Consider the following 13,784-nt stretch of genomic DNA (forward strand, 5'->3'; position numbering starts at 1 on the left):
GAAATCTAGAGAAGATGGTTGGGAGTGAACCCCAACTCTGAGGGGGTAAAGATGGGTGAAAGACAGTGTGGTATCTTCATGCCTAAACAATTATGCTTTAGTCTCTGAGTTGTAGTTGTGGAGATATAATACAGATTAAATATTTATCTCAAGACCTCTTCTAGCTTGTTCATAGAAGAACCAGGGAGCCAGACTGAAGGAGGGAGAAGTTTGCCAGCCTTTCTGCTGCGGGGAGGAACCTAGACCCCCAGGAGCAAGGAGCTGCTGTGGTCCGGGGCCTGACAAATTGCTCATGGATGAAGGAAATAAACACCTGATAGGAAGAGTAGGAAAATAATTTTATGGAGAAAAAAAAAACAAAACAGAACAAAACTTGCTTAGAGAAACACATGAGTAAGGTTGGGAGCTTGACTAAGAACATTGTGGGTGAAAAATGAAGATAAATGGGGGGGGGGGGGGAATATATATAGTGTGAAAACACTGTCCAGCCCTCAGTCAAGTGGATTCAGTGGCTGAAACAGCTCTCTATGCCAGTTTTGAGACAAAATACCTCAGAATTGGGAATCTCTCAACAGTATCAGAATTCTTGCCTTGCCTGTCAGGAGTTCTGTGTTCCTGAAGACAGAGGCTGTGAGGAAGGGGTGCTTTAAGTCTGGCCCCAGTTCCCACCAGCAAAGGGAGAACTGACTGATAGGTAAAATAGAGGTGATGAGATTCTTTAGAGAAAGGAATCCCGTCTTAGCGTTCATGAAGCCAGAGTGAAAGACCGGGCAAGGGGAGGCATTTACCACAGCCTTTAGAAATCGTTTTTCAGATGCAGTTTTTAACCCCATGGCCACATACTCTAAAAGGGAAGTTAGCCGGAGGAATGGGATTGCTCTTTAAAAAGGAAATGCTGACAGTACAGTCCTGAATGGTGCCCCAAGGAGGAAGGTGGTGGGACTCAGGGAGAACTGAACCATCTGTGTGGCTACAGGGGCTGCTGTGCAGTGAGGGCAGATGGTGGAAGACCACACTCCTGTGGGAGGGGGGTGCGTCACTGTAGGTAGATTCAGGAGTGGCCTGACCCCTGAAGAGGAGTGTCAGGAAGTCCAGAGGCCCGAATGTGCTGAGGCTGGTGGAAAATGCTCAAGACACAAATGTCTTTTATATATTCCCTGGGCAAGGATGAGAAGGAAGAGTAGTAGGTTTATAACTTTGGGCTTCGTGACTGTGGATGGGGAACAGCCACTGAGGCCCTGTCCTTTTGGGAGGAGTGAGGGTGGCGAAGACCACAGTGTGAGTGCTTGGGAAGGGGGGCCAGCCAGCTGCCTCAACCTGAGTCTGAGCCATTTGCTGCCTATGGAACACCTTCACCTGTGCTCACAGAGTGACAATTGTTATGTGATGTTAATTGTTGAAAAGGGGACCAGAGATGGGCAAAAAGTCCCGTTTTTCAGAGAGATTTTGGAAATTATTAATGCATAAGCTTGATGTCAGTTTTTGACAGCTCTAGAGCAGATTGTTAAAAAGGTGGTTTGTGAGACTAGAAAAGCAAGTGGTGAGCTTTGGTGGGGGTGTGGTCCCTGTGGCTCTTTAAAGCAGCCCAGCCAGATTAATAGATCTGGATTTCTGCAAATAAATGGCATCTCCTGCAGCTTCTTGGACAGATCAGAGGGCCAGTTTTTTTTTATTTAAAATCATCCTGAAGAGAGGCTACTGGCGTAACTGCCCTGTTCAGTCTTTTTATCAACCATGGGGATCAGGGATTCCAACTTGCAGTCCCCTGGGTTCCACTCCCAGGGATTCTGATTTAATTGGTCTGTGGTGAACCCAATTGGGCTGGGGCTCCCCAGGTGTATCTAATGTGTAGTTAGAGTGGAAATTCTCTGATGCAGATAAGAGACTGAGATGTTGGGCACTGACCTGGGCTCTTCTACTGCAGGTGGTTCACTTGCCCTGAGTTTTAGAGTAACTGAATGGTTCGTGACCAGATATCCTCCTTGCCTATCAGTGGACCAGCAGCACTGGCGTTACCTGGGAGCTTGTTAGAAATGCAGAATTTTGGGCCCTACCTAGGACATACTGAATCAGAATCTGTACCAGATTCCCAGGTGATTGGTATGTGCGTGAGAGTTTGAGCAGTTGATCTTCAGCACTTGTATAACTGGGAAAAGGGGGTGGAGCTTGGAGAAGGGGATGAGAAGTAAGTCTTGATGAGCAGCTAGAGAATTCCTGTTGCCAACAACAGTAAGGAAGATGACCCAGCTCCTCCCTCCTTCCTTCCCTTCCTTATTTGAGAGAGAGCATGCGAGTGAGCGCCTGTGTGTACACACACACACACACACACACACACACACACCAGGTGGGGGGAGGGCAGAGGGAGAGAGAAACTTAAGCAGACTCCAAGCTGAGCCTGGAGCCCAACAGACACAGGGCTCCATCTCACAACCCTGAAATCATGACCTGAGCAGAAACCAAGAGTCGGGCGCTCAACCAACTTGAGCCACCTAGGTGCCCCCAACCCATTTCTTCACCCTGCAGATCAGAGAGACAAGAACCTCTTGAGATTTACTTTGGGCTTATTCTTACTCTTCTGGAGCCCATTCCCTTCTTGAGTTATCAATAAAACCCCATAAGAACTTGGGGAACTTGTATGTGTGTGTGTGTTGAGAATGGTCAGGAAAGGGCTCTCAGAAGATGTCTGCTGGCAAGCAACCTGGCTCAGGATCTTGGAGCACATGAGGGAGGAGTAGTTGGTGGTGTTGTGAAGAGGAGAGGTGTGTTTGTAGAACCTCGGGTCTTATGGGGAGGCTTGGAGACTTAGTGAAGAGAAGACAGGTGTACCATCTAACTAAGATGTCGGTAGGGAGTAGGTGTGTCAGATCTGTGGGTGGGGTGGGATGGTGAATGGTGATGGTGGAGGTGTTAGGTTGAATGATAGAGTGAGGGGTTAAGGAGACTGGGGCAGTTTGGAGAAATGGACCCCAGCCAAACTTGATGGAATTTAGTTAGTAAATCCAGAGTCTTACACTTGTTTAAAAAAAGAAAGAGTAATGGAAAAGTAAGAATCCCTGGTTTCCTAGCAAGTAGGAAGAGCTGAAACTCTATGAGGGTTGTTGAGAGCTATCTCCAGATCTGTCAGAGTGATCATGGGCAGGGTAATTGAAGGAAATGGGTCTGTTCAGCTTGGACATGAAGAAAGCTAAGGTGAGTGTTATGTGAAAGGAGTCAATGTCTATGCGTAGAGGAGTGTGCAGAACTTTTAGTAGTGGGTGGAAGTTTATAAGCAGGGAGATTGAACCCATGTTAGAAAAAAGAATTGACTAGAGGCACCTGCTGGCTCAGTCGGTGAGCATGTACTCTTGCTCTCAGGGTTGTGAGTTCAAGCCCCACTTTGGGTGTAAAGCTTATTTTAAAAAAAGAAAGAAAAAGAATTATCTAACATTAACAAGTATTAGACAGATGTACCAAAAACGAAGAGCCACAGTGGTTTAGCGCCTGCCTTTGGCCCAGGGTGTGATCCTGGAGTCCTGGGATCGAGTCTCGCATAGGGCTCCCTACATGGAGCCTGCTTCTCCCTCTGCCTGTGTCTCTTCCTCTCTCTCTTTCTGTGTCTCTCATGAATAAATAAATAAAATCTTAAAAAAAAAATGAAGAGCCAACCCTGAGAGCGGGTGCCTCTCCTGTGCTTGCATGTGTCGGGGGATAGGCTGGGTGTTGACTGGTAGGGATGTTACGAGGACATTCCCTATTAGGTGGAGGCTTCCCTGCTTGGTGTCTTCTGCTAAGACTGTAAAGTATAGCATCAGGTCTGTTTTCATATTAGACAATTACATTGCAGAAGAAATATCTCTTTTAGGCCATGAAAGATTTTGGTCAAGTTCTAGACAATTTTAGACCTAGACCTAATCTCAGACCTACATTGGAATAGTGTCTCTGAACTTTCTGAAAATTTCTGCCAAATAATATGTGAAGGTGCGGAGGTATGTTTTCTCAGGGGAGAGGGCCCATGGTTTTCCGCAGAGTCTCAGTAGTATTCATGGCCTTCTGAAATTGAAGAAATATGCTCTGAGTTGTCCACTATGGTAGCCATTAGCCGTGGTGTGGCTTTTTAAATTAATTGAAATGAAATAAAACTAGATTCAGTGACTCAGTTGCACTAGCTACCTTTCCGTTGCTCGAAATCCACTTGTGGCTAGTGCCGTGTGTATGCGATAGTATAGATACAGAACATTACCATTACTATGAGAAGCTCTTTTGAAGATGGAGTTTTCTTGTGTGATCTCTGAGCCCTCACTGAAACCTGTATCTGGGTTGGGAAATCATTGTTTCTGCTGGCTCTTCTCAGAAGGATATTTTGGATTGGGATCTCTGTCCCCACCCCAAGGTAAGTGGTGAAGGGTGTGTAAGGGACTAGTGCTTTCCTGGGTTCTAACACACCCTGAAGCTCATTGCTTCTCCTGGAAGGCAAGGGCTGTGTTTTAATTGCATGCTATGGGGAAAGAATAACAATAGGTGTGGCTCCCCACCCAAAGGCTCTCTCCAAAGCTCCCTAGGGGGAAGTGGCCTCTCCCACCCCCAGTCTTGACCAGCAGCCTTGGCTAACCCTGCCTGTGTTTATATCTAGCGCTGTTGTCTCCTCTTTGCCTTGGGCCTCTTATTCTGGAGAAGGCAGTGCGGGGACCCTACCAGTCAGAAGACCACATCAGGGGTCACAGGAGTTGTCACTAATTCCCTACTCCCTTTCTCATCCCTTCTTTATATACAGCTCCCTTGTGGATCCAAGGCAGGATGCTTAGGAAGGAGAGGGGTTAGAAAGGAAAGGCACTCCTTCATCTTCCTTGGGCCCAACTGTGGCCTGGCTGGCTCTTCCGAAGGTGGGTGGGTGGGGGTCGTTCAGGGCTGCTGTAGGCCTCTCCCTGGGTGTGGTCATACAGGGCGGAGGCTGCTGGCACACCTGCAGTGGACACACCCCTCTCTGGCCTTGTCTTCTGTCATTTGCATAAGAAATCCGATAACCTAAGTTTTTATTAGTCTTGGAGGGAGGGAGAAAAGAAAGCTGGCAGTTTGGTTGCGGGGTGCCTGGCTGGCCTTCAGGTGACCGCAGGTCTGGGGGTTGCTCGCTTCTGTTGGGTTGCACAAGCTCTTCTTGCACTGCTGGCTCTGCCCTGTGTAAGTTCCAAGTCCAGTGTGCCCTACCTCCTCACACCCAGCCAGAGTCTGGATAGAATAGTGTACCTACTGCTGCTGGTAGAGCAGCAATTCTGGATTCTCCAAATGGAAGGGGAATTACATTGGGTAAAGTCATTTCAGGACACTTACCAGACTTCATGTGCCCCATAGGCCCCCACTGCTCCTAATTATTGCCAGAGGAAGCCTCAGGAAGGGATGTGGAGAGGCTGGATCGAAAGCAAATACCAAGGTACCAGACTAGAATCTGTTCCACTTCTGAGCCACCCGTGTGGGAACGACACGGAGTGACTCTCTCTTGCCTCATCTTTTTCTCTTTATTGACTGCTCTGTTCTTTAAGGGTATGCATTCCTGCTACAGCAAGGTGTGGGGCATTGGGAAGACCTGGTGCTCAGACAAGGAGGAGAGGCACCTTCCTGGTATGTTTCCTTGGTCCCAGGACCTGCAACGTCCCCTGTGCACAGGGAGGGCCGCTCTTCTCTCTGGCATGGGCTTTAGTTTCCCAGAGCAGGACGTCATCTGCTCTGACTTGTAGACTTGCGAGTTGCCTTCCCAGCCTCACTCAGGGAGTCTCGCCTGGGACTAGCTGTGCACAAGGCGCACTGGGCTCTGAGCCTCGGTGGGTGAAGAGGAGGCAGTGCTTATGCCATCCTTAATGAGCTCACAGTCTGGGGAGGGAGACAAGCATGGAAACAAATAATTACAGTACAGTCTGTCAGGGCTGTAAGGGAAGGACGCCTTGAGGGCAGAGACCAGCCTTACTCACCTTTGGGCCCAGTGGGGAAGGAAGGGCACATGTTCTGAGAGTTTTAATGTGGCCATATGTGAAGGATGAGGGGGCATCCAGGAGGAAGGGGGCATCGTCCCTGAGCCTGAGGTGTGTGGAGATGCTTCCTGAATGCTCATGGCTGGTGGCAGGGGCTACCTGAGGGTATTCCCAGATCCTGCAGGTGGTAGGTAAGACACTTTGTGTTCATTTCTCTTGGAAGTCTTCCACGGGTGCTTTCCCCAGCTTTTTAAACCACTCAGCATTCCTGTCCTACCTCTCAATGAGCTCTTCAGGTCTCCTGTTGTTTGCTTGGATCCTGGAACATTTGGTGACCCAGGCTGTTGAATTTGGGGTGAGGAAACGCTGATGAAGTTCATAGACTAGAAGACTTTCTCACCAGCTTCTAGGAGGGCGTGCAGAGTATGAGCAGAGCTACAACCGCTGTCTGGTGGGGGTGGGGTGGGCAGGTGCCTTCTGTTTGTCAGTGTGGAAGCACATGGGTGGAGTTGTTGGCTGGCTCTGACTGCATTCTCTCGGACATTGCTGGGTGTATGGGTTCATTCAGTCTGTCTCTGCTGCATCTACAGGAGAAGCACCTTTTTTCCTCCTCTTCCTCCTCTTTCTCCTCTTCCTCCACTTCCTTCACTTCCTCCACTTCCTCCTCCTTCTCCTTGTGACTGCTGTTGACACAGACTTCTGCTGCCAAAGCTAATTGTGAGGCCTGATCAGTGAATGAAGGCAAAGGCAGTTGCCATGACAACTGCAAAGAGTTTCAAATATAGGGGATGATGTATGTGATGCGCTGCAATTACTTGGTTGGAAATTGATGCGTGGACACCGGGGACTTCAAACATAGGCTCTGAAGGTGGAGGGGGTATTGGGTTTCTTTGGCACAATGCTTTAAAAAAAAAAAAGATTTATTTATTTATTTATTCATGAGAGACACAGAGAGAAAGAGAGGCAGAGACACAGGCAGAGGGAGAAGCAGGCTCCATGCAGGGAGCTCAACATGGGACTCGATCCTGGATCTCCAGGATCACACCTCAGGCTGCAGGCGGCGCTAAGCCACTGCGCCACCGGGGCCGCCCTGGCACAATGATTTGTGTGATGGAGAGGGAGGAAAGAAGGGTACGACTTCCCCCATAGTTGACTTCAGTTTCATTCAGTATTTGGAATGTTGGGCAAAACTCCTCAGGGGCTTTGGGAAGGCACAACTCCAGCCATTCTGGTGTGTGTGTGTGGGGGCAGGACACCTAGCCAAATAGCACCAAGTGTCAAATGAGAAACCTTAGAAGTACTGTCAGCTGGCTGAGGATTGGGGTAACCCTTAAAGGCTTCCTGGAGGAAGTGGGTCTTGAACTGAACTTTAAAGCTTTGTGGGGAGTGACCTCATTCAGGACACAGCTGTGCCAGAGAAGAGAAGTTTGTCTATCCTCTGCCAACTCTAGAAGAGGTAGGTTGATATGAAAATCATAGAACTAGGGAAACCTGGGTGCCTCACCAGTTGAGCATCTGCTTTTGGCCCAGGGCATGATCCTGGAGTCCCGGGATTGAGTCCCACATCAGGCTCCCTGAATGGAGCCTACTTCTCTCTCTGCCTATGTCTCTACCTCTCTTTCTCTGTGTCTCTCATGAATAAATAAATTTAAAAAAGAAAGAAAGAAAGAAAAGAAAGAAAGAAAGAAAGAAAGAAAGAAAGAAAGAAAGAAAGAAAGAAATGGGTGTAACTGTCTTTAAAAAAAAAAAAATCAGAACTATACAAAGCAGCCCCGACTGTTTCACTATAAGTGAGGGATGGCAAGAGCCCTGCTCATTTTCTTGTTGTGTGACCTTAGGCAAGGTGCTTAGTCTCCCTGTAAACTAATTTTTCTGTCTGTAGAATGGGGGTGAATAATTCTATTTCACTGGTTTGTTTTGAGGATTAAGCAAGATCTGCTCTGTAATGCTCCAAGTATGGGGTCCTGTATACAGTTGGGGTTGATGTTTGGTTGATGCTCTTGCATGAGCTCCTGAATCTTCGTCTGGATGTGTCCCCATTCACTAGTCTTTGCGTGGTTTCTGGCCTGTGGGTATCTGTGTTACAGAGGTTCTCAATGTTGGGGGTAATTCGTGTGTTCTGAGAGTGAATAAATCCATTTGCCTCTTCTCAATGGGGATGGCTATGTCCCTATTCCCAGTGGAGAAGTACCCTTAGCCCCTAGGGGTCCCAAGTACCTCTGGGTCAATCACTGAGAAGGCCAAAATGTAGAAAGAGAGGCCAGTAGAGATGGGAGAAGGTTGGTTGTGGGTTGTGGGCTGTGGAGAGTGTCTCTGCTGGGAGCATGGCCTTTGTGACTCCTTGGAGCCCTGGCATTCCAGTTGCCTCAGGAAAGGACAGGAGGCCAGTGTGGGACAGAGATGGGGGGCAGGTGGACTGCCTTGGGAGACTATAGGCTCTTCTAGTGTAGCCAGAGACTGCTGGGGGAGTGAGCTAGGATCCGTGGGTGTGGTAGGACTGAGTTAGCACTGAAGTTGGTGGAGGGAAGCGGGGGGGGGTCAAACAGTCTCCTGCAGGCTAGGGAGGAAGACATGTGCTGTCTGAACAGGGCTGAAGTTCAGCTGTAGTCTGGTTTAAGCAGGTCCTGCCCTCTCCAAAGAGCAGGTGTCCCTCCGATCCTTAGGGACCTCAAAGAGAAGGTCACCAGGAGAATGGCCTCCACATTTCAGCACCCAAATCCCCTGCCTCTCCACCCTCCTTGTCTAGAAACTCAGCACATTCCAGCTCTGTGCAGAGCCTAGTAAAGTGGGGAAGACAGGGCCTCTGCCCACCTGGGGAAGACCGCCGTGTAAATAAATAACTGTGCTTGATTGTGACTGGTGCTCTAGAAGAGGCTCTGAGCTGTGCTGTGAGGCCCCGGAGGAGTGGGGGATGCTTGTGGGGGCTAGAGGAGCTGGGAGAGCTGCACAGGGAGGGGACAGTCAGGGAGGGCACCATCTGAGGAAGCCTAGCACCAGGCGGGGGAGGGGCAGAGGCAGCGGAACTGAGTCCAGAAGCAGCCTCATGAAGTCTCTGAGGCATGAAAAACGTTACTATTCTCAGACCCATAGCTTGAAGGGAAGTGGTTAGGTTCAGATGACCCTGTCCCTTTTTGCATTTCCCTGGGGTTGGCAGAGGGAGAGAAGGGTTAGAGAACCGGAATGAGAAAGGCCTAGATTGGAATTCTAGCTCCCTGCTCACTAGCTGTGTGTTGGTGGGCAAGTGACTTAACCTCTCGAAGTCTGCTTCCCCATTAGAGCCAAGGCTGTGTGTGGAGGAAGTCAAAACCCCAGTCAGATGCTCCTATGGCATAATTGGCACCGGGCCTGGGACATAGCAGGGGCTTTGATAAACTGTGGCAGCCGCAGCAGCAACAGTATGAATTGTTACTGTCCAAGCATGTTAGTCACTCTTCCCCAGCAGCAGACTGCATGTGGGGTGACTGGGTGGGCCGGGGGTTCCAGGGACCATAGTGAAGAAGGGGCTTCACTTGGCCTGGCCCAGGTAAGAGCTATGTGGTACAGAAACCATTTCCCATCTTGAGCCATGGCTCAGGACACTGCATCACGCCTCACTTCACCTCACCTCGCTACCTACCCTGGAGAGGAGCCAGAAGGGCTGCCCTCTATCCCCAGAGGGGAGGCAGGTGTGCGCCCTAGCGCTTCTTGGAGTCTCCTCACCGAGGCCCACTTTGCCGTCTCTCCTAAGGCAGCTCATCCTGTTCTGAGTATCCACCTTGGGGCCTCATGGAGGAAGCAGCAATTGGGCATCTGTAGTGGGACAGGTAGCAGAGCGTGTCCCTGAAACAGAGGCTCTCACGCATCCTGATAAGTCTGACCAGTCACCTTTTCCTCTGTAGCCTCAGCTGTTCTATCTGTGAGATGAGGAGTAGCACACAGCGAGCTCCCCCAGGAATTAAGATGGGAGTGGGCTCTGCTTGGTCATATGGTGGTCTCCGTGCTCCGTTTCTCTGTAGAATCCTCTGTAGAATCTGTCCAGGAGTTAGCTGTTATTTGTAGTTTCATTTGACAAGAGAGCAGAGTGAGGCTAAGAGAGGTAAAGTAACTCGGCCAAGGTGCTGCAGTGAGCTGGTGATGGAGCCAGGAACTGAACCAGACATACGAGCACCAGAGTCTGTGGGCTGTCCCCTTCCCAGGAGATGGAAACTCTAGGATGTTCAGCTCCAGGGAGGGGACAGTGTGGAGCAGGGTGTACCCAGGGATGCCCAGGCAGTGAAATCCAGGAGTGGTTTGAAGGACCTTCCTCTCCCCATTCTGTTCTTTCTTCCCTTGCCCTTTTAGTCTCCTGGGTGTTGTAGCGTTCAAAGGCTCAGAGTCTGGGGAGTGGAGGCCAGACCTCTTAGGGTCTGGGTCACTGCCCCTCCTCAGCCTTTCCCAGGGATGGGAAGCCCTGGGATCTGAGAGACCCCTGAGACTTGATGGGCCACCTTCAATGGCCTTTGAGAGGAGGAAACATCCTAGTGGTGGTGGTGGTGGTGGAGGCTGTCTGGATGGGGTGGGGTATGTGCAAGCATGAGAGATGAGTGATCTAGGGTGAGGTGTGGGTGTTTGTGTGTAAGGGGAGGGCAAGGCTGACTTGGTGAGGCTTTGAGCCACGGGCAGTGTGGGCTTCAAGCAGTCTGTTTTCTGAGGTGGGCGCTCGAGGGAGGGAGGAGCCAGGACTGTGTTATGGTTAAGAGTCTGGTCTTTAGAGCCAGATGGATCCGGCTTAGACTCCCGGCCCTGCTGTGTTCTAGCTGTTGTCACCTTGGGTAAGTTCCCTTACTTCTTGCCTTGTTTCCTTATATACAAAAATGGGGTAAAGGTTCATACCGCCAAGACTTCTTTCTGTTTCTTCTTCTTGGAAGGTTGCTGGGGCCGGGGCCTGCTCTTACCGGAGCACCGTCCTAGCTGCTGCGAGGATGAGGCAGCTTGCTGGTGTCCCGGAGAGGGGCCGAGGGGGAATCCCGCCAGTCCACCCCAGCTCCACCCGGGCGCCGTCTGTCATCCTTGACCCTGGAGGCGCAGAGGACGCCCTGGGTATTACCTTCAGAGGCCCCTCCTCGGGAGGAAGCGGGGTGCCCCGGGATCCCCGGCCTGCCGGGGAGCGGCAGCAGACCTGGGCAGCAGCCAGCGCGGCTCCGCGGCACCCTTGGCGGCGCCCCCGCCTCCCGGCTGGGCAGGTCCAGCCCCCGGCGGCCCTGCCCCCGCCCGGCGGGCCGCGGGGATTGGCTGGCGAGCGCGCCGCCCCCTCCACACCAGCCTCGCCGGCGGCGGGGAGGGGAGCCGAGCCGGCAGCTGGCCGCCGCCTCCTCTGCAGTGCCTCCCTCCGTGCGCTCCGGCGGGGATAATGGGAGGCCCGGCGGCCGAGGCGCCACGGGAGGCCGGCCGAGGTAGAGCGGGCAGGGCGGGGAGGGACGGGCCAGCCGGACGCAGGAGGAGGGGCAGTGCCCTCCTGGGTCTGGGGGGGCGGTGGAAAAGGGAGAAATGAAAACAAAACCACAGGGAGGTGAAGGAGCGCAGCCACCGGGAGTCTGGGCGGCAGCTGGAGCAGGAAGATGGTCCCTGCTATCCTTTCTTCCCGCGGCCCTCTCCCCCCCACTCTCCCGCTTCCCCTGCGGTGCTGCTGGGGGCGTGCAGCAGCAGGACTTTGCTTCTTTCCCGGTGTCTGCCTGGCTCATCCGCCTCTCTGGCTTCTTTTGCAGGTGGAAATAAAGGCTGGTGAAGGAGCCGGGTCGTGGGGACAAGGGGCTGCTGTCAAGGTACCTTGTGTGTGTGTGTGTGTGTGTGTGTGCGCGCGGGCGCGGGCGCGTGTGCACGCGCGCGCGCGTGTGTGTGTGTGTGTGTGTGGTGGGGGTGAAGTGTTTGACTGGATTGGATAAAAATAAAGGGTCTCCTCTGGTGATCCCTTAATCTCCCGCTGCGTGTGTAGCAGCAGCTGAGGGGGAGGGGTGGTGGGGGTGTGGGCGACCAATGAATTCTCAGGCCTGTGTGGGTTTTGTTTGGATTCTTTTTGCTTTCTTAGCTGGATGGTTTGGGTGCAGTTGGGATTGGGTTTGTTGAACTGTTTTGTTTTTTGTTGTTGTTGTGTGTGTGTCTCTGTGTGTGTGTGACATGCAACCCACTCCCCACCCTTGCCTCTGGAAATCTCTCGAGAATGTCCCTGGTACTGTTGGTTTGCATCCAACCTGCAGAAATCCCGGGGCGCGGTGGTGGGGGGGGATTGTGCTCCTGAGTCTGAAGCTGATAGGGTGTCATTAGTCATGCTGTCACCATGGAGATGGCTGGAGAGGAGAGGAGGTGGTGGGGGTGAGGATATTTTGGGTAGGGTGGGGGCTGATGCAACATCATGACTGGGAATCCGGCGGGCGGCTGTTGTTACTCTGTGTAGCTTGGTGTCTGGGGGACTGGAAAGAGAATGTTACCAGGTGCGTGGGAAGCAGAGAAGGAGGCACTGTGATCGTCTTGAGGGCCGGGACTAGGGTATTTGGGGCAGTGCAGGCCAGAATCTGGTGGGGTATCAGCCATTACTAGGGAATACAGATGTTCCTCTCAGGTTGGCAAGGACCAAGATCAGTAGGATTCCTTGGGCTTTGCCCCTCTTTTCAGGGCTGGGGACCCGCCGAGTGTTTGGGATTACTCAGCAGTATCCTCTGCTGGCCCAGGGTGGAGAAAACAAACTGAGCAGGAGGCAGCTTCATGTGGCTGCGCTCAAGTCAAGAGCAGAGAAGCTGGGGAAGGAGTGTGGGGATTCTTGGGCAGGGGTATGCAGGGAGGGGGCCTGTCCCTGCCCCTGCCTCAGCCCTACTTTCCCCTTTGGCTCGTGGAGCCTGTGGAGAGCTGTAGGAATCAGGTTGCTTGGGTAGCAGGTGGGCAAGCTGCTCAAGTCCCCAGACGCTCTTAGACTTTGGTCCCTGGAAATCCTCCCCCCTGCTTCCTGGGAAAGCTGTGGGAAGCTCTGTGGAGGTGCTGGAAGTGGCAGCCTGCCACCTCACTGCCTGGGTGGGGACACTGGCAGGGAGGGGCTCTGCTTCTCCACGTTGGATGGGGGCTCCTGGGTGAGGTGGCTGCTGGATGGATCAGGAGCCAGGGTGGTTCCCTGGCCTCCTCCCAAGGAACTTGAGGCAGGGAAGTGCTCGGAAGAGGGCATGAATTTTGTTTCTGAAGCCTATTCTGGGGGAAGAAGAAGAGCCAGGTGGCATTAGCTCCCCTGGGGAGCCGGGCATGCCTCGGTGAGGCTGGGAGTAGTGGGCGGACCCTGAGGCAAGCAGAGGGTGGTTGATACTGGCGGTGCTATGGGTGGGGAGGAGAGAGAGCTGTGAGCTCACTCGCTCACTTCTCCAGAGCAGAACCCCCGTTCCACCTCCACTTCCTTCCCTGGCCTCCCACTGCTGACTGAGGGAGCTGTAATCACTGTGCGCTGAGGGCTGTGGGCATGGAGATCATGCAGTGCACCTGTTCTGCCCCCCACCCTGGGGAACACAGGACAAGGGGATGAGGACAGATGGGCTCAGGGAGGAGGCAGTTCCCCCCCTCCTCTGTCTCCGGCCTTGTCAGCCAGAGCTTCCCTCTCTGCTGGAGGAAGGACTGCTGGCAGGTTTGTTTACTCCCCGAAGCACCCCCCTCCTGCCTAGTGATGGCTTCTCTTCAGTTCTTTCCAAGTGTGTTCTCCATTTCTCCCTGCCTGCATTCTGCTGGCCCTGCAGTCCTGCTGGAAGCTCTCAGCCTAATACCTCAACCTTTGGTGTTGTGAGCATGCGGCAGAGGCTACTGCAAAAAGCAGAGGAAGCCTTTCAACCATGTCTTCCTCCCTCCCCCTTCTCAGAG

At 52.4% G+C, this 13,784-nt stretch overlaps 1 protein-coding gene across 2 annotated transcripts in view; it reads left to right on the top strand.

Annotated features, from left to right (window-relative positions):
* TET3 (tet methylcytosine dioxygenase 3) overlaps positions 1-13,784 on the top strand; it is a 104,971-nt gene that overhangs the window by 5,433 nt on the left and 85,754 nt on the right. The window contains exons 1-2 of one of the 2 annotated variants that reach the window (XM_025994527.2): positions 11,077-11,350; positions 11,663-11,719. Coding sequence is in view for 1 of the 2 variants with exons in the window: in XM_072766942.1 (XP_072623043.1) it covers positions 11,663-11,719 (57 nt within the window). In the remaining variant the exon portion in view is untranslated. Of the gene's footprint in view, positions 1-11,076; positions 11,351-11,662; positions 11,720-13,784 lie in introns of those variants that run through there. The other variant, XM_072766942.1, reaches the window with a different exon arrangement.

The sequence above is a fragment of the Vulpes vulpes genome, chromosome 8, assembly GCF_048418805.1.
Source record: "Vulpes vulpes isolate BD-2025 chromosome 8, VulVul3, whole genome shotgun sequence".
Classification (NCBI taxonomy): domain Eukaryota; kingdom Metazoa; phylum Chordata; class Mammalia; order Carnivora; family Canidae; genus Vulpes; species Vulpes vulpes.